At 38.2% G+C, this 27,133-nt stretch overlaps 1 protein-coding gene across 2 annotated transcripts in view; it reads right to left on the bottom strand.

The window, feature by feature from the left end:
- The window catches only part of RCSD1 (RCSD domain containing 1), an 83,353-nt gene that overhangs the window by 11,760 nt on the left and 44,460 nt on the right, over positions 1–27,133 (bottom strand). The window contains exons 2-4 of one of the 2 annotated variants that reach the window (XM_051999023.1): positions 6,848–6,955; positions 5,514–5,603; positions 662–733 (exon numbers count right to left, since the gene is read on the bottom strand). In XM_051999023.1, the coding sequence (XP_051854983.1) occupies positions 662–733; positions 5,514–5,603; positions 6,848–6,955 (270 nt within the window). The remainder of the gene's footprint in view (positions 1–661; positions 734–5,513; positions 5,604–6,847; positions 6,956–27,133) is intronic. The other variant, XM_051999024.1, reaches the window with a different exon arrangement.

Below are 27,133 nucleotides of genomic sequence, written 5' to 3' on the forward strand. Positions count from 1 at the left end.
CAAAGTGCTTTTCTCAAATGCAGGTTATTGTGAGTGTAATCCTCAGAGGTCACTCAGAAGTTTAGTATCCCTTAATAGAGCTCTCTCTCATCTAATTAATCATTACATGTTAACCACCTTTAACATAGGTTGGGGAAACTCTCTTCCCTTGGGGAAATAATGTGGTCAACAACTAGTTAATAGTCACCAGAGCAATAACCAGGGTGATGGTTAGGGGTTGCTCCAGGGCTTAGAAATTTAGAGAGGGATACTGACAGTGTTTTCAGTCCTTTATCTGTGTAGGATATAGCACCAGATTAGCAATGATTAGTTAAAATATCAGAAGGTAAAATCGTTTACATCTTACTCCCATGGCATTCTGAGATTGTATCTCACAGTGAGTTTTTCATTGGCTCAATCCACCCTGCTAATGACACTCTCTCCCCTCAGGGCATGAACTTCTCTAATAGACTCCTTTTGGGGTCCACTCTACTCAATAGAAGCAAATTGTACTGCTTGCCCTGGAACAAAATTTCTAGTTATAGCTCTGGTGGTTGTATAGTTATCAAAGTATAAAAATATACTTTGACAGGGATTGAAACAAAGCAGGAATATCAGCACTCCAAGAATAAAAAGCAATTCTTTGGGTGATAATAGAATAGGAAATGCACACTTCACTTACCTGTAGCTTCTCAATCAAAGGGGAGTTTTTCACCTTGATTTTGGGAGGGTGACATGCATTCGGTGATGGTTTCTACAAATCAAATAGACCAAAAGGGCACTGTAAGAATGGGGACAGGGAGAATTGCTTCTGGAGGGAACCCACAAGCCAGAAATAATAAGAAAAGTGGTCTTGTTTTCATTGCTTTGTTTCAGAAGACTTTAAGCCTTAAGCAGACATGAGTTCAGTCACCTTATCTTTATTTTTAAAATTTTTTATTTATTTATTTTAAAAAATAATAATAGTTTTTTTTCAAAATACATGCAAAAATAGTTTTCAACATTTCATCCTTGTAAAACCTTATGTTCCAAATCTTTCTCCCTCTCTCCCAGACAGCAAGTAATCCAATATGGGTTAAATATGTTCAATTCTTCTAAACTTATTTCTACATTTATCATCCTATACAAGAAAAATCATATCAAAAGAGGAAAAAAGAAAAAGGAAAAAAAATTAAGTAAACAACAACAGCAAAAAAGTGAGAACACCTATATTGTGCTCTGCCTTCAGTCCCCACAGTGAGCTCTCTGGGTGCAGATGGCTTTTTCTATCACAAATCTATTGGAATTGATCTGAATCACCTCATTGTTGAAAAGAACCACGTCCATCACAATTGACCATCACATAATCTTGTTGATGAGTTACCTTATTTTTAGTGAGACTACGTGGGTCTGAAAATTAGAGAAGGGTCTTCCAACAGAGAAGACAATTTTGCCTGGAGGAGACCAAATCTGTATCTTTAATGTTTTTATTAAAAAGTGGATTAACTAGACCAAAGCTTATTAAACTGTGGGTTGTGACCCTATATGGGGTCGTGTAACTGAATATGAGTAAAGAAATTATGATTTATAATCAGTAAATGTTTAATTTGTATATCTATTTTGTATACCTATATCCCTGGAGCCACACAAAAATTTCTTGGATGAAAAGGGGTCAATGGAAAAAAAAATTAAGAAGCCCTGAACTAGACTATAACTAAGAAGGGCAAGGTAGATTCTCTACAGATACATTACTGAACCTCATTCTTAACATATCACATTTTGGGGAAATATATTTATAACACCTTGGTGAAGTCAGCCAATGACATTCTTTAGACAATTCCCCAATCTAAAACAATGTGTGTGGGAATGTGTGTATCTTTGATCCTCATTTCACAAACGAGGGTACTGAGGTTCAGCTACGACACTAGTAAGTCCCAGATCTATACTAGGATCTAAAAATTGTCCAACTGGGCTATAAAACCACATCTTTTAACCCCAAATACAGAGATTGCGCTTTCTACCATGCTTTGTAGCCTGTTTGTTGAGTAATAATGGCTATCTATTCAAATCAACAAGGACTTATTAAACATTTACAATATGCCAAGCATTGTGCCACGTGATGAAAATATTAAAAATGCAAAAAGAATACGTATTTTCCTTCTTTCAATATTGTTTTAACGTCCATCTCTTTAGATCCTGGTTGGTTTTCAATACTTATTTAGGAAGCACTGAAAGCCTATTTATGGAATAAGTGGGGAGAAGTAACTAGAAATGATGCATCCCTTATTCCATTTCCCACTTTTGGTCTTTAGTACTTTAGTGACAATGTGATAATCGCTGTTCTGTAAGGGAAGAACCAAGAAAGCATCTCATGCAGACAGCACACACACACACACACACACACACACACACATACACACACACACACACACACACAAAACTGTCAAAGGGAATTAAATTGAAAAAGAGCTAACACTGAAAATAAGCAGGAACCATAGTGTCCAGAAGCTGGCAGTAGATGGCAGCATTTTCTTTCACAAATTTTTCAATATAGGGTACATGCTATAAGACTGCCAGTGGCGAACAGAGAACAAGGGGGAAATTGCTTGACAAGAGCATTTTGTACTGTTCTTTGGGAAGGTGAAACCTGAGAAAGTTTAGGAATGCTTGGCTGTTCAGTGTGGCTCACGAAGGAACCGATACAATCATATCAACATGACTAACTTCTTTCCTATTTTCTTCCCTTCCTTTCCTTTTTCTTTCCTTCTATCCTCCTTCCCTTCCTTTTTTTCCTTCCTTTCTTCCTTCCTTCTTTCCTTCCTTCCTTTTTTCCTTCCTTCTTTTTTCCTTCCTTCCTTCCTTCCTTCCTTCCTTCTTTCCTTCTTTTCTTCCTTCCTTCCTTCCTTCCTTCCTTCCTTCCTTCCTTCCTTCCTTCCTTCCTTCCTTCCTTCCTTCCTTCTTTCCTTCCTTCCTTCCTCCTTTTCTTCCTAAATACAGAATTCATCATATTCTGTTGAAAAAGATTCCCTTCCTTAACAAGTAACTTGTCTTTTTATGCAAGAGTTTCATCCCTGCCTCACTGAGTCTTTGAATATTCCCTTAGTAATCACTGGAAACTGGAACCAATATTCAAACTAGGGGCAGTTTAGGGGACATAGAGAATAGAGTGCCAGGGCCTGAAGTCAGGAACATCTGAGTTAAAATACCAGCTCAGACACTTACTAGCTATTTGATCCTGAGCAAATTATTTAACCTCTGTTTACTCTAGTTTTCTCCTCTATATTATTATCATTATACAGAAGAGAAATGTGAGGATCAAATGAAATAATACTTATAAAGGACTTAGCACAATGCCTAGCACATAGTAAAAACTATATAATGTTAGTGATGATAATGATGATGATTTCCTTCATCCCTCTCTAAGCTCTATTAGTTTCTCTCCCGACTATTTTCATCATGATTGTTCATCCTGGAAGCTCACTTTGCCCATTTGGTCCCTTGATCTGATGGGTTGGGTTGTTCTCAATCTCTCCATTTTAAGGAAAATCTCCAGGCTACCCATGTCTTCAATCCTCTCCAAGTTTTACTCACTGTATAGACTTTTTTTCTCTGTGCCCTCTCAGAATACTTCTCCATACCTGTTCCCCTTTTGATGTTTCAATTCCTTCTATCTTCCCCCATTTGAATGTAAGGACCTATCTTTGTTTTTGCTTGAATTTATATTTCTAACATTTAGCACAGTGCCTGACACATAGTAAGTGCTTAAAAAATGCTTGCTGACTTGAGCAAGCCACTAAAATGGTGCAATCTTATCTTATTGCAAAGATACTCTTACCAGGCCTTTTTTTTTTTTTTTAATCCTATCTATGCTGTTAATTTTGCAGAATACTTTTTTTTTGGAGAGGGGTGGGCCATGCCTATGATATCATTGGTAAAGAGAGTTTCCAATGAGGATACTCATAGTGCCAATGAGGAACAATTCTTTAGTTAGTTTTAGTCATGGAGAGCTGCCTGGGGACATAAGAAGTCAATGACTTGCCTAAATTCTCTTGCACCTAGATTGTTTGTCCTTCATTTTCCAAGGGGGCCGATATCTGGGAAGAGATGCTATGACATCCGCAAGTGAATTAATTGGATTGAAGTGAGGGAGGGCTGTGCAAGATTGAAGAGGGGACTCAGGACTGAGCCGACCCCACCCAGATAACAAAGAAGAAACTTTGTCCTTCGGGGTGGAGTTCCTCACTGAGGCAGAGTTGAAGGAGATTTTCTCCTTTAAGCATTTTCAGAGTTTCGGGGTCCCTTCTTCAAGATCATCTGCCTCTTTTTCTTTGCCAGAGTCATCTGAATCCAAGGCAAGTGAAGTAATGGATACAGTGCTGCACTTGGAATCACAAGGACCTGAGTTCAAATGTGACCTCAGACACTTACTGGCTGTGTGACTCTGGGCAAGTCATTTAACCCTGTTTGCCTCAGTTTCCCCCTATAAAATAAGTTGAAGAAGGAATTGGTAAACCACTTCGATATCTTTTTCAAGAAAACCCAAATGGGATCATGAAGAGATTGGAACAAATATACAAGGTCACATAGTTAGAGGCAGAGACAGAATTTTCACATGGTAGTCCAGTATAAGTTGGTTGATTCCAATCAAAGGTTCAGACTGGGTGGTGGAGGTATGATCCTATAGAATTGAAGACCTGTGTTGATTTTATTTGCTTGGGGCATTTCTGTCAAGTAAATGACTTAGGGCTTTGGAACATCACAGAGGAGATCTAAGTCTGTGTTCCCTGGATATAGTTGAATCATTTCTATTAACTACAACTCAATAAATAACAACAGGTAAGTGTATTAGCAGTGAAGGCTATTATTGGATCTCTTTATATTATCAGAGCCTGTATTATGTTGGTAGCCAGTTATTTATAGACTGGGCATTATTCCAGCTATTCAAAACCATGGCCAGTCTTTTTTAAAAAGGTACAAGCAGAGCCTTTGCATTTCTATTATTATGATTATAACCTTTGACACCAATTTACTCCCTTCTATTAATATAGTGCTTTCCCTTAACTGTTCTTTTCAGTTAAGACTGAAAGTTTTTCCTTAGTGCTACTCAAGTTGTAAAAATGAAGATGAAACCAGCTGTCAACTCTTAAATGTAATGCACCCTAGCTAGGACCATTCAGTTTCCATATTATGTAGCCCCAGTGTTATAAAATACATTTAAACAGAATAGTGTGTGATACAGGACCCTGTTCTTCACCTTCCCTACCCCCCACTAACCCATCACTTTCAAAATTCTTTTAAAAGATGCATAGAAGGGTGGGAGGAAAAAGGAAGTGACTCAGGAGAAGTTCTAGAGGGAAAAAAATTCTTTTTTTATGAATTATCTTTTATATTATGCATGGGTTACATTGATGTTTCTCAGCTAAAGACCAGGCCCCTTTGATGCACCCTGGCCTTCTGTATATTGCTTTACACAGAAGTAGTTCCAGGCCCATGGGCCTGGGCAGAACAACCTTCCACTTCTGGAGTGACTTTCAAATACCATCAGCTTTACTTACCTCCTCACCATTCTGGCTCATCTCTATCTTGGGGGGGAACAGGGAAAGGGAGCAAGGTGGTTTCCTTCTTGTTGGTTTATTGGCTGGTGGCTAGAGAGGGGGTGGACAGACACACAAGAGAGAAAAAGGGAGAGAGAGAGCTAGTTAAGCAACAAAGAGTTAGAGGAAGGAAATGAAACCCATCCCAAAGGGTGTCCAAGGATATCTTCAGTTAGTGCTGGAGTCCACTTGAGGAAGGATGGGAGAGAGGCAGAGGATCAGGCATCCCTGGGAGTTTCCAGGATTTATCTCTCTATATAAATTCCTATTTAACATTTGTCCATTTTAAACTTTTAATCTCATCTGTCATTTTTTCCTCTGATACAGTTCCCTCTTTTTCCTCCACTAGGGATTCATCTACTTTTAAAACAGCTCAATATAATATAGAAACTGACCCCCTTCTAAAGGGTGACTGGCTTGCATCATTGTCATCTCTATCATCCTTATAACACTTCTACCAGGGCTAGAAATTATTCATCCCATTTTCCACATAGAAATACAAGAGCAATCACAATTTGATATGTCTCGTGTCAACCTTGCTGTCTCTTAGGTTCCATGCCCCTGTTTTCCATGCCTTCAATGATTATATTATAGGATTCAGTGGGTCTGCCATTCCTTTCATCTCTGCAGAGCATCATGGCCTAGTGTAAATTAAACATAAATTGTTTCAGGGTTGGAATATCCTATCCCCAAAACTCAACCCTAGAAGTCCAAATCTCCTGTTCAAAACCACTAGTCTCTCCCTGCATCTGTCTGAGATAATTTCCTTCTTTGAGCTTCACTGACTCCCTAACTTCCAACGAAGTAGCCTCTTATTGGCCTTTTGCTCATCACTAAATTCCCAGTGCATCGATAGCTGTCTCCCTCACACTTCCTGCTCAGCCTGCATGATTACCAGCCCAAGATTTCCTAGACAGAAGGCCCTTCTGGAGAGAACAAGGGGGAGATTTTGGTTAGTACTATGTAAATATGAATTGGTATTGAGGATGAGAATAAAGATAGAGATGAGCCTGCCTTAGAATGAATCCAATTTTCCATTCCCCCAGTAGACATATGTGATTCACAGTCTGCACAATGTTTTCTATTTTTCTTCTCCAGTGGGGTCATTAGGATCACACACCATACACAGCAGCCACAGTCTTTGGATTCAGATGAAATTCCTTCCTGGGCTCTCTTCTCATCTCAGAGACTTCCTTGTTTCCTCTTCACCTTTTCTCCTACCTAGACCACACTGGCCCTGACTTTTCCTTCTCCCATCAAAAATGTCATATTTCTGAATTTCTGAATTCACTTACCTCTTTAGCTGAGACAGCTGCTGCCTGCTCTCTGAATCGGCCAGCCAGCTGCGCCACAGATGGAGATGCTGAGTTGTCAACACCGGCATTATTGTCTGCCGGCCTTTCCTACAAAATTAAAGAGAAATAAAAGCTTAATCAAGTGTGCCCCCTGGGATCATGACTGGAGGAGATATGGATGATGAAATGTAAACCATGATCGCTGCCCTCAGGATGCTTGTACTTTACGTCGGGGTGATTAATGATAAATTTTGTTAGCATCTTGCAAAATGTTTTAGGGTACTGATTCCCTGTTAGTACCTGAAGATTTATCCTGAACTCTATTTTTATCAAAGAAGTGCACCAAAATGGATTTAAAGCTAAAATCAATGGAGAAATAAATGTGAGTAACTATTAACTCTAATATGTACATGACAATATAAACTAATAGGGCAGGTGCTCAGAAATGGTCACTAAACTTAAGTCTAACAATTCTGGAAAGCTTATAGGAATTTAGCTTAAAAATGGGGAAGGGGAAACGGAAACCAAAATGTCCATGTGTTCTTTTTTAGTGCAGAGGTCCTGCTACTAACAAATACTCCAAAGGCAGGGGGAAAAGTTTTAGATATTCATCAGCAAATAATCAATAAATATTTCTTAAGTGCCTCTTAAGTACCAGACACTGTACTAAGCACTGGAGATACAAAAAGAGGCAAGACAATCTCTACCTTCGAGGAGCTTACAAAATATTCATAGAAGCATTTTTTGTAGTAGCAAAGAACGGGTAACAAGATAGATATCCATTGAGTGTATGTGTGGGAATATAATGGAATATTGTTGCACTAATTTAAATGATGATTATGAAGAATTCTGAAACATCTGAAAACTTTTATGAACTGATAAAAAATTAAGCACAATCAAGAAAATAGCATATAAAAAGATTATAACAGCATAACAGAAAAATATAAGATAAAAATTTTAAAATAAAACAAATATAATCTTTTAAAAAGAAGAAATGGTCATCAATGACATTCCTGATTTTAAAAAGTACAGAATGAGAATGGCAAACAGAATCCATTCAGGTAATTCTCAGGTTAGTTTTTGAGAGATAATGATTCACTAATATTATTCACTTTCCACTGAGTGGATGCCTTTATTTGGAATCAGACAGACCTGGGGTCAAATCCTGCTTCAGATACTGACTAGCATTGTGACCCCAGATAAATTATTTAATTTTTCATAACTTCAGTTTCCTTCTCTGTAAAATGGCAGTAGTAATTATATTTATTTGTGATTATAAAATAAAAATGTTACATGCTTTGCAATCCTTAAATATCTCTGTAAGAATGTGTCATAACTATTGTTCCTAAAATCAGGATATGGTCCTTTTATGACTAATCTTTGATCTATGGGCTGTAACTCCAAAGGGCTTTTCTTCTCTGTGTACCTGACACAGAACCTTCTCTTTACCTCTGTTTCTGTGTCTGTCTCTCTCTTCACTGTCTCTGTTTGTCTCCTCACTATCTTTGTCTGTCTCTTTGTATCTTTTTATCTCTGTCTCTCTGTCTTTCTGTCTTTGTCTTTTTCCCTCTCTCACCTCTTTCTGTCTCTTATTTCTGTCTCTCTCTTTCTCTATCTCTGTTTCTATGTCTCTGCTCTCTCTTGCTCTATCTTTCTGTCTTTCTCTATGTGTCTCTGTTTGTCTGTCTGTCCTGTGTCTCTATCTTTCTCTGTCTTTTTTTCTTGTTTTTCTCACCAACATGTGCACTGACTATTTATTGAGGAAATTAATTCTTACACTATATAATCAATCATCCAATCATATTCTTCAATCATCCAAGAAGCCATTTTCAGACGTTTGGCCCTAGAACCGATGTGGCTGATGTAGACCCCAAATGATGCGGGCACTGAAAGTTGGCGGTTGGTCATGTGAAGAATTCACAATAGTCATTCTCTTTGGCAAAAAGTTGATTTATTTAGGGAAGAAGTTAAAGACAAAATGAAAGGATGCAATAGAATCAGGAATGGTAAATATGAAATAGAATAGGAAAACATAGAAAGGGGTTTTAATCATTAATGATGGAAAGGATAAGTTCTTTAGTTAAACTTGCCATTCACCAGGAGAAAGGAAGCACCCAGTGCAGTTGGGGCATGTCCTTAGCTGACAGGCTAACTCCTGAAAGGGGCTTAGTATCCTAAAGGAGTTAATTGGCTGTAAGGAGGGGAAATAGGATCTGAGAGGAGAGACACTACAAGGCATGGGGAGAGGTAAGAGAAAGATACCATGAGGCAGAGTAGAATGCCAGACTGACCCAAATGAAAGTAGTGGCCATGAGGTGAGCCATGAGTAAATTTATGGGGAGAATTTAACCTCAGGGACATGACTGGAATTTCTGAAGTGAGGCTGTCCAAGCCTTCTATAGAGGGTGGGCCTCAGGGGTTTGACATAACTTGAATTTCTGACTGGATGATCTCCCCAGAGAGTGGGACCATGGAGCTAAACTGATCTCTATCAGTGCCTTCTCCCTACTTGCCTCAGGGATCAATTGTTCAGTTTCTCTCTGCCCAACAGGCCATTCAGAATCTTGTCAGATCATTGCCATTATACCATTAAATCCCTTTGTGATCATCAGCAAATTGCTTAACCTTTCTAAGTTTCAGATTTCTCATCTGTAAAATGAAGAGACTGGAGCACAAGACCTATAAAGGATGATCAATACAAGCCACTTTGGATGGGTTCATTAAGAACAGGTTATACTGAATTGATTTTTGGGGTCATTTAATAGTCCCAAGGAATGCAGTGGATTTTGAATCAGGAAGACCTGAATTCAAATCTAGCCTCAGACACTTCCTCGCTATGTGACCCTGAGCACTTAACCTCTATTACTTTAGCTTTTTCATCTATAAGATGGGTGATAATAGTAGCATCTGCCATCCAGAGTTGTTGTGAAAATAAATTGAATTAGTATTTTTGAAGTGTTTTGCGAACTTTCAAGTGACATGAATGTTAAGATACTGGAATTATTATTATCTCAGATGTGTAGGAGAGCCAGAATTAGAACTCAGATTTTCTGATTCCAGGACTTATTCTACTTTATCAAGCTGCTTCCCTTGTCTCTTAAATGACCATTCCTGAAATAGCAGCTATGATGATGATGGGTATGAACTTTGCATATCAGAGACTTTACATTCATAATTTCCTTATAAACAAGATGGAAAGGGTTGAACTCAATGATAATACAATTAAGTGAGTTTGAAACTGGAGGAATAACTGGGCCAAAAGAGTATTAGTTAATGAATAACGGCAACCCTTCTAATCTGCAATTATAAGATTCATGTATCTAGTTATCCTGTAGGATTTGGTTGACATTTTAAATAATGTATCTGTAAACATTTCTTGTAATCAGTAGAGTTAATTATTCCCCATCTTTTAGAACACTCTTCTTGACTGAGAAAGAGATGCCCTAGTAAAATCTATTGATTGTTTTTTTTTCCTTTCTAGTCACAAATTCCCCCAAAATTCAACTAAATTAATTTTTTATTTATTTAACTTCATTTGCATAATTCATATTCTGAAATGCTGACAAGAGGTACAGACTAGAGAAAGCCATAATCCAACCTTCTAAGAATTTAAGATTTCATTGAGGAGATGAGATATCTTAAAACTGTTAGAGAAGTATACAGAGCAATACATGATTATTGGATTTCTTTGTTGTCCCAACTCTTCTGACCCCATTTAGGGTTTTTTTGGCAGAGATACTAAAGTAGTTTACTATTTCCTTCTCCAGTTCATGTTACAGATGAGGAAAGTGAGGCAAACAGGGTGAAGTGCCTTGCCCAAGTAAGTTTTTAAAGCCAGATTTGAACTTAGGAAATGAGTTTTCCTAACTTAAGGCCCAATATCCTATTCAATCCACTACCTAGATGCCTTAACATGCTTAAGGATCAAAATGTGTAATTCAAACAACAGATATGATAGGATGCCAAATGAGGGAAATAACTTCCTTAATTCTTCTCTCTATCACTTCATAGCTAGGAGGATCCATCAATTTCCCCTATTCCTCTTCCTCATCCCACCTTTAAAAATTGCTCCACTAATAAACTTTTTTATCTGGCCTAAAAGCTGCCTCACTTATGTCTTCTCTCCCTAAAGAAGGCAGTAAGTTCTCCCTTCTTGGATGTTTCAACCAAAGGCCGAATGGCTACTTGTCAAACATGCTAAAACAGGAATTCTTTTGTCAGGTTCAAGTTAGAGTGAATGACCATGGAAATTCATTTTTGCTCTAAAATTCTGGGATTCTGGTATTTGAATCAAAACTCAAAAACCGAAAACTGGCCTTCACAATAGAACTATAAACTAGCAGCTCTCATATATCATAATAATCCAGTAAAATAGGCAGTGCAGATAGTACTAGTCCTGTTTTATAAATATGATTATGGAGATTCCGGAAGATGAAATGACTTCTAAGTAGACATGACTAGTAGACATAAGAGCAGGAATTTCAACCAAATTCTCCAAGTTCAGTATCCTTCCCATTACAAAGTAGGAACATATTTAATATTCATAGAACTGGCAGAGGTCTTTTTAGAGATCTTGTTCAGGTTGTCAAGCCAAGGATATTTCCAACCCCTATTAGTGCAGCTGCCTCTCAGGCTGAACACAACACCTGTTTAAATATCCTTGTATACCAAATTAGGAAATCCAGAGATTAATATCTTGTCCTCTCAGAACAACAAGGAGAGTTGATGGAGAGGGTATGCTTAGTTGAGCTTCCCCGTGGCTAGGACACTGGACAGATCAGTCTGTTCATCTCTCTCTGACTCCTTGCTTGTCTACCAGATCTGCTAGCCTATTATTATTATTACTTACATAGTGCTGGCAATGCATTTACCTCTGTCTCAAAGGCGCCCATTATTAACTGCTTGCAGAGACTCATTCAGCTAAAAATATATCCTGTAAGAGAATCCAAAGCTCCTCCCTAGCTTCCCTTTCTTTGAAGCTGACATTGGCAGGTGGCTAGCTGGGAAGGAGAGAGAGAGAACCATGGGACCTGGAGGACCTTTAGCTACAAAGATAGGACATTGAGGATGGCAGACTAGAGGACAAGAGCTCCAGGTATCAGACAATCATAGGCCTTAAAAGTTGGAAAGAATGTCAGTGAGCACCCAGTTCAACTCCTCATTTCACAGAAATGCTAAGAGTTTCAGAGAAGTTAAATGAGCTAAATAACTTATCTGATAAATTATTAAGTGGCAGAGAAATGAATCAAAGACTCCCAGAATTTCAGAGCTGGAAGAGACCTCTTTGCTGTTTAGTCAATTAGTCATGCCCTATTCTTTGGGATCCTCTTTGGGGTTCCCTTGGCAAAGACACTAGAATGATTTGCCATTACCTATTGAGGCAATTCATTCTACTTTTGCACAGCTCCTATCACTGAGAAGTTGTTGAGTTTCCTTTTTTTTTTTTTTCTGACAATAAGCCTAAATCTGCCTCTTTGTCACATATTACTTTACAAGGAAGACCTCCACTCTCTCTCTTGTTTCAGTCAAGTTGTTTAACATCAAAAGTAGAATTTTGAGGGAATGACTTATAGAACAACATACTAGAACTGGAAGGGGCCTTAGAAATAATCTGGCTCATCCTGGAACTTGCCTCAGGGCCTGAATCCTCCTTATTCCATGGCCTTCCCCACCTGAAACATCCCTCTGTAAGACTTGCTCAATGGTAATTTTCTCTGGAACTTCCATTTTATGCAAGGGCCCAGGCCAGCCTTCTTTCCTCTCCTGGCCTTGGGACTTCAAAATTATATTCTTGCACCAAGGACCTTTCCTCCACTACCTCTGTGTGTGTGTGTGTGTGTGTGTGTGTGTGTGTGTGTGGTTTGCTTCTCTTTATATATGCCTTCTTCCACCAAAATGTAGGTTTCTTGAGGGCAAAGATGGTATTTCTTCTTTTACTTGTATTGGTATCCCTTGCACTTAGCACAATTCCTAGCATGTAATAAATGCTTAATAAATGTTTCTATTCTCCCTCCCTTCCTTCCTCCTTCCCTTTCTCCCTCCCTTCTTTCCTTCCTTCCTTCCTTCCTTCTTTCCTTCCTTCCTTCCTTCCTTCCTTCTTTCCTTCTTTCCTTCCTTCCTTCCTTCCTTCCTTTTTTCTTTATTATCTTCTTGCTCTAACCTTTACCTTGGTATCTCATCCCTATTGTCTATATTTCTTGATCATAATATGACACCAATATAGTACAATGGAAAAACATTGACTTTATAGTCCAAACCCCAGGCTTGCCACAATGTTACCTATGTGATATTGGTTAAGCCATATAACCTCTGGGCCTCAGTTTCCTTGTTTGGAAAAGGAAATAAGGCATTGGATTAGTTGACCCCTAAAGTCTCTTTCATTTACAGGGCTACAATTCTATGGATGGTTCTTAGTGGCTAAGTATCTCATACTTGATCCCATTATTCCAGTACCTGGGTCTCATGGATATTGCTAGTTTATTGCTTATTTACTCCCCATTTAAACTTTTGACAGTTGCCTGATTGGATCATGACCAATCACTTTCCTCATTTCTATCAGTATTAATATCTCAGATCTTGCACCCTATCTTGGTTTTGATTCATGGGTCATGGTATTCAAGGGATGTTTACATCCTGCCCATCCTTTTTCCTTGGACAGGTCTCCAGGTCTCAGATTTGTTTGAAGAGTCGTGTTTCTTTGTTCTTTCCTAGCCATGTTCCTATTTTTATATCTTTGTATGTTTACAGGTTTCAAAGCTTTGACTTTCCTTGTCCGGCTCATCCTATTGCTACTCCCATCATCTCAGTCATGACAACTAGCTTGAAATCTCCCCTTGCTTCCTCCTTGTCTCAGCCTGCATTTGTAGAAAACTAAAGAAAATGGCACCCAAAATGTACTTTTTTGTTTTCATAGTGCTTTCTTCTGAAAACCTTGGACTCCTTGTATCCGGACCGAGCAGAACCTGCCAGAAACCCGTGCCATAGAGCTTCAGTAAGTGTTAGATGGCGTGGTCTTTCTAAATACTAGCATCTTTGTCCTTGAGCTGGAGTCTGATTCTTACCACACGGCCCTGGCTCCAGCTCTTTTCTCCCCACCCTTTGCCTTGGCTCTAGGCCTGGGCTTCTGGTACAGTCTCCAAACCAGAGTAGTGCATGAGAAGGTCTCTCAGGCTGCAGCTGAGAGTGGAGCCTTGGAGAAGGAACATTAAAAAAGTACTCAGACTAAGAAATGATGGATGAGTGTTCTAGGACAGGAAAAAAAGCCCTATTCCATCCCATATAACCACTCACAGAGACCAGATCTTGAGAGTACAAGGGTTTGCTCCCTTTTGCTTCCCAATCAATAACTCATAGTAATAAGCCTGGGAGAAAACTTCAGTGGCCATCTGCTTTTAGATGCTTTTAGAAAGACCACTATTCAAATCAGCATCCCAGGTCATCTGTGTCTAAAGCCTCATGGCTCTAAAATTCTATTACCACTGGTGGGGAAATACTTCCATATAGTTAATCTAAATTATAGAGTCACAGGGTTATAGATTTAGAAGGTACTTTAGATATCATATAGATGATGAATCTGAAAAAATTCCTCTTGTAATAGATTATGTTTTTCCTCTTATTCTTCTATAAGAGATTACTTGTATCCACAAGATTTAACTTTCACAAGATTCTCCCCCAAACTTTAGTTCAGAGATCATATTTAATATAACACCCCTTTCTATTAATGGGTAGGAACAAACACCTTGTCTTTCAGCATTGCTGGGCAGTTGGAGTGGAGAAAGGGAGAAGGAAAGAAGGAGGAAAGAATTACAAGAGGAAAACAGGAAACAAGTAGGACTCATGAGAACACTGAAAAATAGTTCGCAAAGAGTCAGAAAAACTCCCAAATCTCCATGCAAACTCTCATTGGCCACCTTTAAGGGGTATGAAAATGACTAATTCTTGCCCTTTTATATCTTTCCTTTGTCTTAAGAAAAACTCAGTAAAGACCCAGTTCACACTAAAGAGACCTTTAGAAAACATTACTTTCTGCAGACTTCTTTCCCATAAGCACTCCCTACAACTTGTCCAGTTTACCAGGCAGTATTATTTTTTTCTTTTGGTGGCCCTTCAGGATGCAACTGTCCAAGCAGAGAGATATTTATCTTGTTCAGTGAGTGATCTTAAAGTATGGTTCATGATGCCTAGTCAGAGTTCAAAGCTCTTTCAAAGTGGCCCACAGGCTAGTACAAAATATTAGGGGAGTAAATTCTAGTGTCAACGGGAGTTTCCTAAACAGCCTCAGTTCCTATAAGGTTTTCAAATCACCAAGCCCAGCCAAATTTTATCCCATGGCACTAAAAATGACTTGTGAATATGATTGCTGAGCCATTGGAGATCATGGAGAAATTGTGGAGAACATAAGGAGAACAGAAGGAGAACTATCTATTGCCATAGATAGGTGAGATGTCCTTGAAGGGCAGAAATGGAAAAACAGGAAAAAATAATGTGAAGAATTTTAATTTTTGATAATATTTTATCTTTCCAAATACATGTAAAGATAGTTTTTAACATTCACCTTTGCAAAATCTTGTGTTCCAATTTTTTCCACCTCTCTCCTCTCCCTTAGATAATCGGATATAGGTTAAACGTGTAATTCTTCTAAATGTATTTCCATATTCATCAAGAAATCATATCAAAGGGGGAAAAAACACATATGAAAGAAAAAAAAAGCCAAGCATATGAACAACAAGAACAAAAAGATAAAAATTCTATGCTTTGATCCACATTCAGGCTTCATAATTCATAATTTCTCTCTCTGGATATGGATGGCTCTTTCCATCACAAGTCTACTGGAATTTCCTTAAATCACCTTATTGTTGAAAAGAGCCAAGTCCATGTGAAGAATTTTAAAAGCCAAACTAGAGCATTATTATTTTAGTCTAGAAATTATAGGGAGCCGTTGGAGTTGATTGTGTAAAGGGCTGGGGAAGGGGGGGAGGGAGCAGAATGTAACATGGAATTTGGGATAAAGGAAAATCACTTTGGCAGCTCTGTGGAGGATGGAGTAGATGAGGAGACACATGACTCATGGAGACCATTTGGGAGATCATGGTCATAGTCCTTGTGAGAATAATGAAGATTTGAACTTTCAGGATGACTTGGTGAGTGGAGAAGGCGTGAAGGTGAGAGCTATTGTGGAAGTAGAAACAGTAAGATGTGACAATTGGTTGGATAAAAGGGAGGAGGGAATCCAGGATGGTGACACTGAGACTGGAAAAATGGTGCCCATTACAGAAATAGAAATATAAGGAAAAACTTCATAGGATCATCAGTTTGAGAGTTGGAAAGGATATTAGTGATCATTTCATCCAGCCACCTCATTTTACAGATAAGGAAACTGTGATCCAGAGATATTATGACTGGCCCAAAGTAAAATGGAAAGTCTAATATTTGAACTCAGTTCCTTTGACTCCAAATACGATACTTTCCCCATTGGCCTACTTTCTAACATTTAGTTTTATTCCTTTTTAAAAACCATTTTCTTCCTTCCTTCTCTTTCTTCCCTCTCTCCCTCTTTCTCTCTCTCTGTCTCTCTCTCTCTCTCCCTCTTTCCCTCCCTCTCTCCCTCTCAGTCTCTCTCTTCTCTTCTTCTCCTCTTCTCTCTTTGTCTGTCTGTCTCTCTCTCTCCCTCTATCTCCATCTCTCTCTCTCTCTCTCTCTCTCTCTCTCTCTTTCTGTCTCTCTCTCTTTCTGTCTCTCTCTCTCTCTCTCTCTCTCTCTCTCTCTCTCTCTCTTTCTGTCTCTCTGTCTCTCTGTCTCTCTCTCTTTCTCTCTTTCTGTCTCTCTCTCTCAAATGTATCTAAATTTAAGTACACAGCAGTCACTGGTCTCACAGTCTCTTTCTCACCTCTAACTAGAATCTAAACCCTTTCCCTACTCTCACCCATCTTATTTCTTTACTCTTCCAGTGGCGGGGCGGGGAGGGGGGGAGAAGAATCAGGTAATCAGGAATCAGCAAGATCAATAGGGGCTGCTCCAAAATATTTTTCCCCTTACTGGAAATTCAGAGTAAGTAACAACAGCATAAGGGCAGCTAGGTGATGCCATAGTGCATTGAATGTTGGCCCTGGAGTTATAAAAACTCTTCTTCCTGAGTTCAATTCTGGCCTCAGACACTTATTTGCTCAGTGAGCTACTTTCAAATAAACAATAGATTTAGTAAAGTATGTCCTTTGTCTCTGTGGTTATGGCCTGGATCTTTTTTTTTTTTTTCATTTCCTTCTATAACTGTACCCAAGAGCTACCTGGCAACACCCTTGTGAAATGCATTTTAAGAGCAAAAGAGGAAGTGGGGGCTACAGGCCTACAGAAGCCTGAATCTATACTCAAATCCTTAGATGTATTTGAAAGAAGGTAGGTGGTCCAGTGGTCAGGGCCATTTTCCTTTCTTCCGTAAAGTCAGAAAGACTGAGCTAAAACCCAGCCTTGAACACTTACTAGTTATGTGACTCTAGGCAATCATTTACCCTTTGCTATAGGGGTGTTCTGAGAATCAAAAGAGCTAATATTTGTACAGTACTTAGAACAATGTCTGGCACATAGTAGGTGCCATACAAATACTCCCTATTATTATTACGGATGTGTCTTAGACAAAGAGGCAGAGCCAACAGGGAATTACTGAGGAATCAATCATCCATTTTATGGACTTGTCAGCTTTTTGCTTTCTTCCTGTCTCTTTTTTCTCTCCTCTGTCCCATTTTTCGATCATTTCCATAGCTGACTAATGACTCTATCAGGGTATTCAGGGGAAGAGAGATGATCAAATTCAAATTGTTTTTTTTTTTTTCTCACCTAATAGTATTTTATTTTTTTTTCCATTTACATGTAAAAATAGTTTTCAATATTCATTAAGATTTTGAGTTTCAAATTTTTTTTCTCCCTCCCACACAATATGATAAAGGTTATACATATATAATCATCAAATTCAAGTTTTGAGACTTATAAGTTGCTCAAGTTTGAAAAAAGTAAAAAGGTTTTTGAGGGGGCAGCTGGGAGGGTGACAGCCTTATAGAGTGAGAAGAAATGCTGTATTTAGAGTGAAAAGATCTGGGTTTGAATAGTGAAGTGGATAAAACACAGGGCTTGTGTTAGAATACACAGGAGCCACCTGACAATGGCTGCTGGACATCCAACCCAGACCTGCAGAATGGATCTCTTCCAGTGAGAGGATGATACAAGGAGACTGAGAGGCAGTTGCTCCTCTTCCCTCTGCCTCCAATTTATCTCATTCCCAGTCTGCAACACCTGGGTCAGCAAAGACTGCCGTGCAACTCCTTCAGATGTTATGATACACAGCTGTGGAGGCTCTTGGAGAATTGACCTGTCCTTTAAGAGGCCTGAAGCCTAGAAGCCCTGTCCAAACATGACCTCAGGCCATTAGTAGTTATGTGATTCTGGGCAAGTCATTTAACCTTTTTTTGCCTCAGTTTCTTCATTTGTGAAATAAGTTGAAGAAAAAAATGGCAAACCACTAGTGTCTCTGCCAAGAAAACATCAAATCACAACTAAAACAACTGAATAAAGAGTTCTCCAATTATTAGCAGTTTGACCAAATAAAATCTCTTCAATATAGAAACCCAGTGATTCTGTCAGGTTTAAATATTTAGGAGCTGTGTTATCATGGGCAAATCACTTAATCTATTTGACTTTATTTTCCTCATCTGAAAAGGAGAATAATAACATTTGTACTACCTACTTTATAAAAGTATTATAAAGAAACCACTGAAAGTACCATACAATGTAAATTATTGTTACTAATGACAGAAATATAGGTTAAATGTAAGGGTTTGGATTATTTATATTTCATTCACCTGAACCAATGAAGTAAATCAATGACACACAAGGTAAATTCAAAAACTTTCTTCTCCTTTCTCTCTTCTTCTTAGCTGTTTCCTCTCTCTCGTTCTTCCCCTATTGATTGAATAATAAACATCCTTCTGTACACTTGGGTAGCATGAATTTAAAGATACTAATCCCTTGTTGTCATACATCTTGCCCTTAGAGGACCTTATGGTAACAAGCAATGTCATGAGCTTTCTTAGGTGACCTTGGACAAGAAAAATTACTTCTCTGGCTTCCTTTTCCTCTGTAAAATGAGGAAATTGAACTAGATGTTATCTAATTTCCTTTCTAATTCTTAATCTATGACCTTAAGATTTGCCTCTGTAATAAATAAGACTGCTCCTGATTTAATAAATGAAAACACTCTTGGTATCAATGCATTTGACTATGAGACGGTGTGTGTGTTTGTGTGTGTGTTTGTATGTGTGAGGCTAAATTGGTGACATTTGTCCTTCGGGCCACAGGAAGCCAGGATCACAGCATTCTAAGATTAGAACAAGAAGGCCAGGGGCTGAGGCCATCTCCACTGCCAGCTGCAGTTGCTCAGGTTACATGCAACAAGAGAATTCATTTTTTGGGTTATCCTCCTCCCTTTCAGTAATGACAGTACAATTCTTGGCAAGCCTCTGATTCTGATGTCAGGGCTCCAAACAAGTCACCCCGAGAATCTTCCATACTCATTAATTTGTATTTTATCTGACCAATATTTATCAACCACTTCCAAAATACAAAGCACATGCTTGGCACTGGGGGCAATATGAGGAAACATAAGACTCTGGACAGAAAGACTCCTCTAGCATGAATTCTGTGTTTGTGCCAGTAAAAAATCTGTCAGCTGCCTTATTTCCAATATGTGTATGTCCCCTCCTCTAGTAAATGAAAGTTGCAGCCCCTGAAACTTTGAACTAATTTATGTATTTGAGCTTCTAAAAGACTTGGGAGGAACTTTTCATTTTCATCTTGAGAGACTTATTTGTCCAATGAATTGCACTTGAATTTTTAATTTATCACATGTTAAATCTAGCAGTTAGTATATCACCATAAATCAATCTAACAGGACATTAAGAGGTTTTGGTATCAATTTATACTAGTAAAAGTACAATAGAGCATTGATATCAAACATGAGGAGAGTATGTGGCTGTAGCACTTTTGTGCTGGGTAAAATCCAGATTAAAAGGTGATGGAAAATATTCTATAAATTATATAAAAATACAATATGATATAAATAATGTTAATTTGTAGGTTTTTTATGCTAATGAGGCCCCAGGGAGTTTTTCTTTGACAATACTGTTTAGATGATGAAACTGCTTTCAGTTACTCAATTCTTCAGCAATTCTAGGGAGACCAGATCTATAGAGAAATTGTTTATGGAAGTAGCTACATATAAACTACTTTTTCAAGAGTTTTTCTTTATCAGAATTGACAACCAATTGAAAACAATCATAACAATTGAAAACCAATACTATAAGTTTGTACTCATAATGAACATAATTAAAGAAACTATCCCCACACACATACGTTATTTCATATTCTGTAGGAATTAGGAGGTCCTATGCTTCCCTCCCACCCCCATTCCACTAATTCCCCCAAAGTGAAATCAAAGAGTTAAATTACTCATAATGCTAATTTGGCACCTTATAATTTTTAAAAATTAAAATTATCACACATTTATTTCCTTTCTCTCCCATTTCCATATCTTACTAATAAAAAAAAAAAAAGCAAAGAAAAACAAAACCCCTGTAACAAACAAACATGTACAGTGAAGCAAAAAATTCCCATATTGTCCATGTCAAAGAACGTGTCGCATTCTGCAAATTTAGTCCATTAGCACTCTGTCAAGATGGAGCACCTTAAAAATTGAAATGCTAGTAAAGCTGTGAATGTATAGCGTTGGTCATTAATCCTCAAAACTATATCAATGGCCAGCTTATTACTTGGATTGCCTCAGGTTCAGGCAAGTTATAATGCCTTGTTATGCGTCAATAAAACAGAAATATGCACCTTTAAAAAATTTCTCTTTTTCCAGAAGGAACTCACAACTTAACTGGAGCCTCCAGACATATGATGTGTGACTAAGAAGTGAGGACAACGTTCTGTAAACAATCCATTACTTTATTGCCTCAAGTTGTACTAACAACTGACATTTATATAGTGGAATGGGACTGTAGTCAAGACATTATGAGAGACAAGACAAGAAGTGGCTAGAATTAAAAAGCACTTCTCTCATCACAACCCAAGGAGGAGGACCCACAATTTACAAATGAAGAAAATGAGGTTCAAAAATATTAGGTGAATTGCACTATCTAAGGCAGAATTCCAACTCAAGTTTTCTAACCCCAAATCCCTTTGTCTTTCCACTTTTCCAACTATACACGGCCATTAGGTTGTGAAATACTTAAAGAAGAGGAGCTGTCTTTTGTCTTTCTTTATTTATATCCCTAGTATTTAAGACAGTGCCTAACATACAATAGGTACTTAATAAATGCTTATTGGTAGATTGGTTGACTAAATGCCAAGATAAGGTACAGTGTAGCTATAATATATTAGACTGTAAGCTTTATGAAGTCAGAGACTATGTCATTTCTCTTTGTGCTAAAAGTACAAGGCATTAATTAGGCACTTAATATTTGTTGAATTGAATATATGTTGAATTAAGGCTCAAAGAAAAGTAGGAAACTATTATGACCTAAAGTGATAAAGTGGTCTTGTTGCCTGTCTTGAGTTAGGCTTTCAAGGATAGGAAAAATTTAGATTGCCAGAAGGGACATAGAATTTCAGATTGGGAACAGAGCATAAGCAAAGATTTCCATGTAGAAATGAGCAAGCCAATTTGGAGGGCAATAAAGTTGCTGGTTCAGCAGATTTGTACCTGAGAGTAGAGAAAAATAAATGGTTGCCTTCCCCAGCCTCTCTAAATTCCATTGCCTTTCCTTTGCTAAATATTTCCTATTTATCCTGTTTAGCTTGCTTTGTATATATTTGTCTGCATATTATCTCCCCCTTTAGATTATAAGCAAGTCTTTTGCCTTTTTTGGTATCACTAGAATTTAGCATAGTTCCTTGCATATCATAGGCACTTAATAAATGCTTCCAGGCTGATTGGTTGGTTGATGATGGTGATCCAGATTATGGGAAGCCTTGAATATCAGACTGTATTAGCTAGTCAGCCCAAACATGTATAAAGCATCGACTATGGGCCAAGCACTTTGCTAAGTGCTGTTATCCTGTAGGAAGTACTTAGCCACAGAACATTGAAGTATATTTACACTTTATGACCACCACACTTTAGGAATTTTTTTTTGACATTTTGACATTTTTATAATTCAAAATAATCACATTCATCTTACAAATAAATAAATTGAATTATTTTCAGAGGTTGTAGAAGTTGTCTGGAACCAAGGATATAACTGGCTTCTCCATGGCTAGAATTCTCTGAGTCCAGATTCTCAGATCCATCCCCTTCCCCAATTAAATTTTGTTCCCTTGGCTGTTATGCCCTGAATCATTATGCCCTCAATCAAATTATTATAGCCGTTCCTCCCTGTTTTTTTCCTTGCCATTAGGACTGGGAGAATTGAGTCAGAAAAGAAGCCTTGAAATGTCATTGAGTCATAAAACTTCAGGTGCCTTATAGCAATCCTTGCAGGGATAATTCTCCCTCTGAGCCCTTCTCCTCCCAGTCTCCTGCCATCAACCTTCTTATCTTGACTTTTATCTTGTCAGGATTAAGTTAGGATCCTTTCCTGGAATCATGGCTTGTACGTTCATCCAGTGCCCTCCCTTATTTGCCTTTGTTTCCCCTAAATGCAGGTTATTCTGTTTGCAAACCATAATGAGTTATAAAAGTTCCCTGCTTCAGTCACTCAAGGTCGAATGATTTTTGAACATGTATTCTATTGGACCGGCTAACATAAACTTTCCACAATTAAAAGATTAAAACCCATCTCTGTCTTGCCTCAGTTTCTCTGGCATTACATGGCCTCTTAAAAACAGCAGGGATTTGGGACTTCTGGTATGCAAGGCATTCAGCTGAGCAGTGATCCTGGTGAGAAAAATAGGATTCTAGATAAGGATTAAACTTGAGAGCTATTTATTTTTCCCCTGGAGAAAGGGTGCTAAACATTGCTCAGTCTTTAGTCTGTTTTATAAACAATAATTTGACTATTGATATTCTTAAATTCAAGTTCTTAATTCAGAGACAAATTAATTGATATATTTTTAGAAGAAGGGATTGACATTGATATTGGCATTCTAGTCATAAATGAAACCAGAAAAACAAAGGAAAGTTTGTTTACATATTCTCTTGGAGAGGCAAAGGAATTAGTGAAATTAATTTCATCAGGTACCTAAAAGTTTTCAATTTCTTGGGATGGATACTTGGTCACCTATTTTTGGAGAGCTCATAAAAAGAAATAAAAAGATCATCATCCAGTTATTAGTTATAGAACAAGAAGGAGAGGAAAGTTTCTGAAGAATTCAGTAAAACCTTGCAAATCAAATCTTTGATAATCAGCGATAATGTAAAAATGGTCATGGGAGAAATGATAAAAAGATATTGGAAGTTAAAATTCAGGTTTAAAAAAATCAGAGTCCCAAAATTTATAGATATCTCAGAAACCCCAGTTTTTTCAAAAAGTGAGTTGGAAGGTGTTAATGGACATGAAAAATGCAGAAAAGAATCATATGCACATTGAATTGGTTATTTCTACATGGCTTGGAAATGTAAAAAGCCGTATATTCTGATTTAAGGCCCCAAAGATACTCAGGGCTCAAACTTACGAAAAGTTTAAAGACAAAGAGATGATGGGACACTTATAGAAGATTGCCCCATCACCTATAAAGTAAGGTCAGTGGGACACTCTGGAAGACTGAAATCAGACTATTTCCTAAGTTGCCTAATGAGGGTCAGGGATATGGGAAACTTAAGTCTAATTATGGAACAGAAAATAAGAAAATGAGAAGGATGGAATGCCCAATTTCTGAGTCAGTTGGGTCTTAGCATACATGTACTCTGGGATATGGGCCCATACCAGAATATATGGTATATAGGGAATAATAAATTTTCACGAACTCATTCAGAAGAATGGAAAAAATTACATCCCCATTAAAAAAATAAGGAAAATATCAAATAATAGATTTTAAGTGGAAGGTACATCTCCTGTTCTCCTTCTATTTCTCTAACCATTCCTTAGTCCCCTTTGCTAGATTTTTATACAGGTCATACCAGCTGACTGTGAGTTCTATTCTTTCTTCACTTCTCTTTCTACTCGATCTTACTCCTTAAGCATATGCATCATGTATCCTACTAAATGTGGCTTTGGGCTCTCTGTGGTTGTATAAGATTATACCCACTTACCCTCATAGACTGTGTACATTGGTGGCAAGGGGTGTTTTAGATTTATGGGCAGAGTGCTATGCTCTAAGTGTTTAAATTTTGCTTTTTATTTAGTAAATATTCTTTTTTTTTTTCCTGAGGCAATTGGGTTAAGTGACTTGCCCAGGATCACACAGCTGGGAAGTGTTAAGTGTCTGAGGTCAGATTTGAGCTCAGGTCTTCCTGACTTCAGAGCTGGTGCTCTATCTACTACACCACCTAGATGCCCCTTTTACTTAGTAAATATTCTTAAGAATTATTGCTGTCATTTGACTGATTTATTACAGTATAGGGGCTCAGGAGTTAAAGTGTGCTGTATTTCCCTCCCCTCCCACCAAGATTATTCCCATAGATCTTAAAAGTGAGTTGGAGCAGTGTGGCCAACCCTTTGCAAATTCCCAGCCTATTAGTTATGGCTGGAACTTGGGTGCACAAACCAACCCAGAAAGAGAATAGGATTGGGCATTGTGCCTGCCAAGCTAGCCCCGGAAGACAGCCCCCAACTTTCTCTACGCCAAGAATTTTTCTAGTCCAGAATAAACATTCCCAGATCCATCAACTGATCCTTCAATGGCACAAGCTCCAATCTATTAAGCATACTATTTATCTTCTTGGATTGTACTTGAGTTTGTCAACTTGAGTTCTTCCTAAAAGAACCGAACACCATATTCCAGATGTGATCTCTCCTTTTCCTTTCCACCCCTTCCTGTTCCACCAGCTGGACCGAACTTCTTCCCTGAAAGTGTACATAGATTTTATAGAGTATGGCAGCTTGATTATTGGATGGGGGTAGGGGAGAGTAAAGAGGAGGGAAGGAAGTAGAAGGACAGTAAGAAGCATAGGGTAGGTACGCTTGAATTTCATCCTACAGGAACCAGATCTCAAGAAGAATGGTGTATTTCCTCTAGCTAACTTCTTCCACTTAGAAGACTGGGACTGCCCTCAGCTCCTGACTTTCTCATCAGGAGCGACTCAAGCAATTAGTAGAATAATCCCTCCTCATATTTGCCCCAAAGGATTTGGGGTTACTTTTTTCAGAATATCCACTGCAATGTTAAGGTGCCAGCTTTCATAGGCATTAGGAGTCAAGAGTTACAGAGGTTGGAAATCAGCATTTTCTGGCATTAGCTTGTTGGGGCAGGCAGCAAGGGAGATGCTTTGGGATGCTCTTTCCAAGCAAGCATTGTAGCAATCAGCTAGGTTTTCTCCTTCATTGTTGCTTTTTGGGACTCTTTTTATGGTTGCCAATTTGAACATGAACTGCAGAAAGGGGAGGGGAGTATGGAAAATATGTGGGATCTTTTTTCTTCTGGCAAGTTATAATTCTTTTTGCCTTACTGACCCAGCCAGCAGACAGAAGAAAGATGTTAACCTCATATCTTAATATTGTGTGAATCTGTGCATTTGAGTCCTATGAATCACCCAAAAGGTGACTGATCAGTCAATCTAATTTAGGTCAGTACAGTTTTGGACTAAAGCCATGGTGATCGCTACTCAAGGCAGGCCATTTTTGTACTGAGGTCATTCTGGGAAGTTGTGGAAAGCAGACTACAATAAGGATGCCTTTTTGGAGAGGACGCTTATTAGCTTAAGCTGACAGAAGAGAAAACATTTTTTTTTTTTTTTTTTTTTTTTTATGCAGAGGAGAGGGAATTCCTCTCCAGTCAAGTCATATAAACTGAGTGTAAGCCTTTTAAATACATGGTCTTTTTGAGGAAATGGTCTTCAATTGGTTCTAATAATGTCTTGTGTGATTTTTGGAGCCACTCCAGAATCCTCAGAGAGCAGTTTGATCAAATATGGGGATTCTAAGCAGAGTAATTCTCTTGATTGAACTGGGATGGACAGTGCCCAGTTCATTATTATTCTGGGGGAATGGGAAGGATTTCCCTGTATCTTTTGTTCTATTCTGCCAAGTCGGAAAGGGAGGAATCAGGAAATAAGTGGTTTTGGGAAAACAGAGCTGGGAACTTTGGGTTCTAATCAACTAAAACAAACACTTATTAAGTGTTTGTACAACATTCTGTGTTAAGTGTTGGGGGCACAAAGATAAAACAAGACAGACTTGCCTTCCAAGAATTTATAAACTGATATCTCAATCTGGATGCGCCTCAGAGAACTCAAATTCAGCTGCCCCAAAATTGAACTCATGATCTTTTGACCAAAATCTTTCCTACTTCCTAACTTCCTTATTATTGTCAAGGACAGCACCGCCCTCCTAATCACCCAGGATCACAATCTTGTCATCCTTAACTCTTGGCTTCTACTTAGCTTGCATATCCAATCTGTTAAGATCTTTTTCTTTCTCCTTGACATCTCTCATATAGCTTCTTTTCTTTCTATTTTTCTCTATTCAAATGGCTGTCAACTAGGTACAGTTCCTCACCATCACCCATGCAATTATTGCTGGTTGGTTTCTCTGCTTCAACTCTCTCCTCACTCCAATTCATAGTCTACTCATCTGCCAAAGTTCTTTTCCTTAAGCCAATTTCTGACTATGGCATGTGACCATTTATCCCCATTTCTTTCTCCCCTCCTCCCAATAAACTCCTGTGATCTCTGTTGCCTCTGGTATCAAATCTAAAATTCTCTGGCTTCTAAATTCTTCACAACCTGGCTCCTTTCTTCCTTTCCAATCTTCTATCTTCCTCCTTTCCACATTCTTGACTATTCAGCCACACTGCCCTTCCTCACGTTGGACCCCCCATATCCTGATCTGATGTCTTTTCACTTGTTGTAGCCCATCCCTGGAATGTTCTCCTTTCTTACCCCTGTCCTCTGGTTTCTCTGGTTTCCTTCAAGATTTTTATTAAATTCTGCCTTCCCTCTGAGACTTCAGTTTACACTGCATATATTCACTGTAAACTCTATTTCTACCATTTTTTTGGGTAATGATATGTTTTTGCCTTTCTCTGTGTCCCTAGCATAATTTCTGGCATTGTGCTTAAAAATGCTTCCAAACTAAATGGATAGTGATAGATAACATAAATACACAAATGACTAAATCGCAAACTATAATAGATAAATAATAT

This window comes from Antechinus flavipes, chromosome 4 (genome assembly GCF_016432865.1).
Source record: "Antechinus flavipes isolate AdamAnt ecotype Samford, QLD, Australia chromosome 4, AdamAnt_v2, whole genome shotgun sequence".
In the NCBI taxonomy this organism is placed as follows: domain Eukaryota; kingdom Metazoa; phylum Chordata; class Mammalia; order Dasyuromorphia; family Dasyuridae; genus Antechinus; species Antechinus flavipes.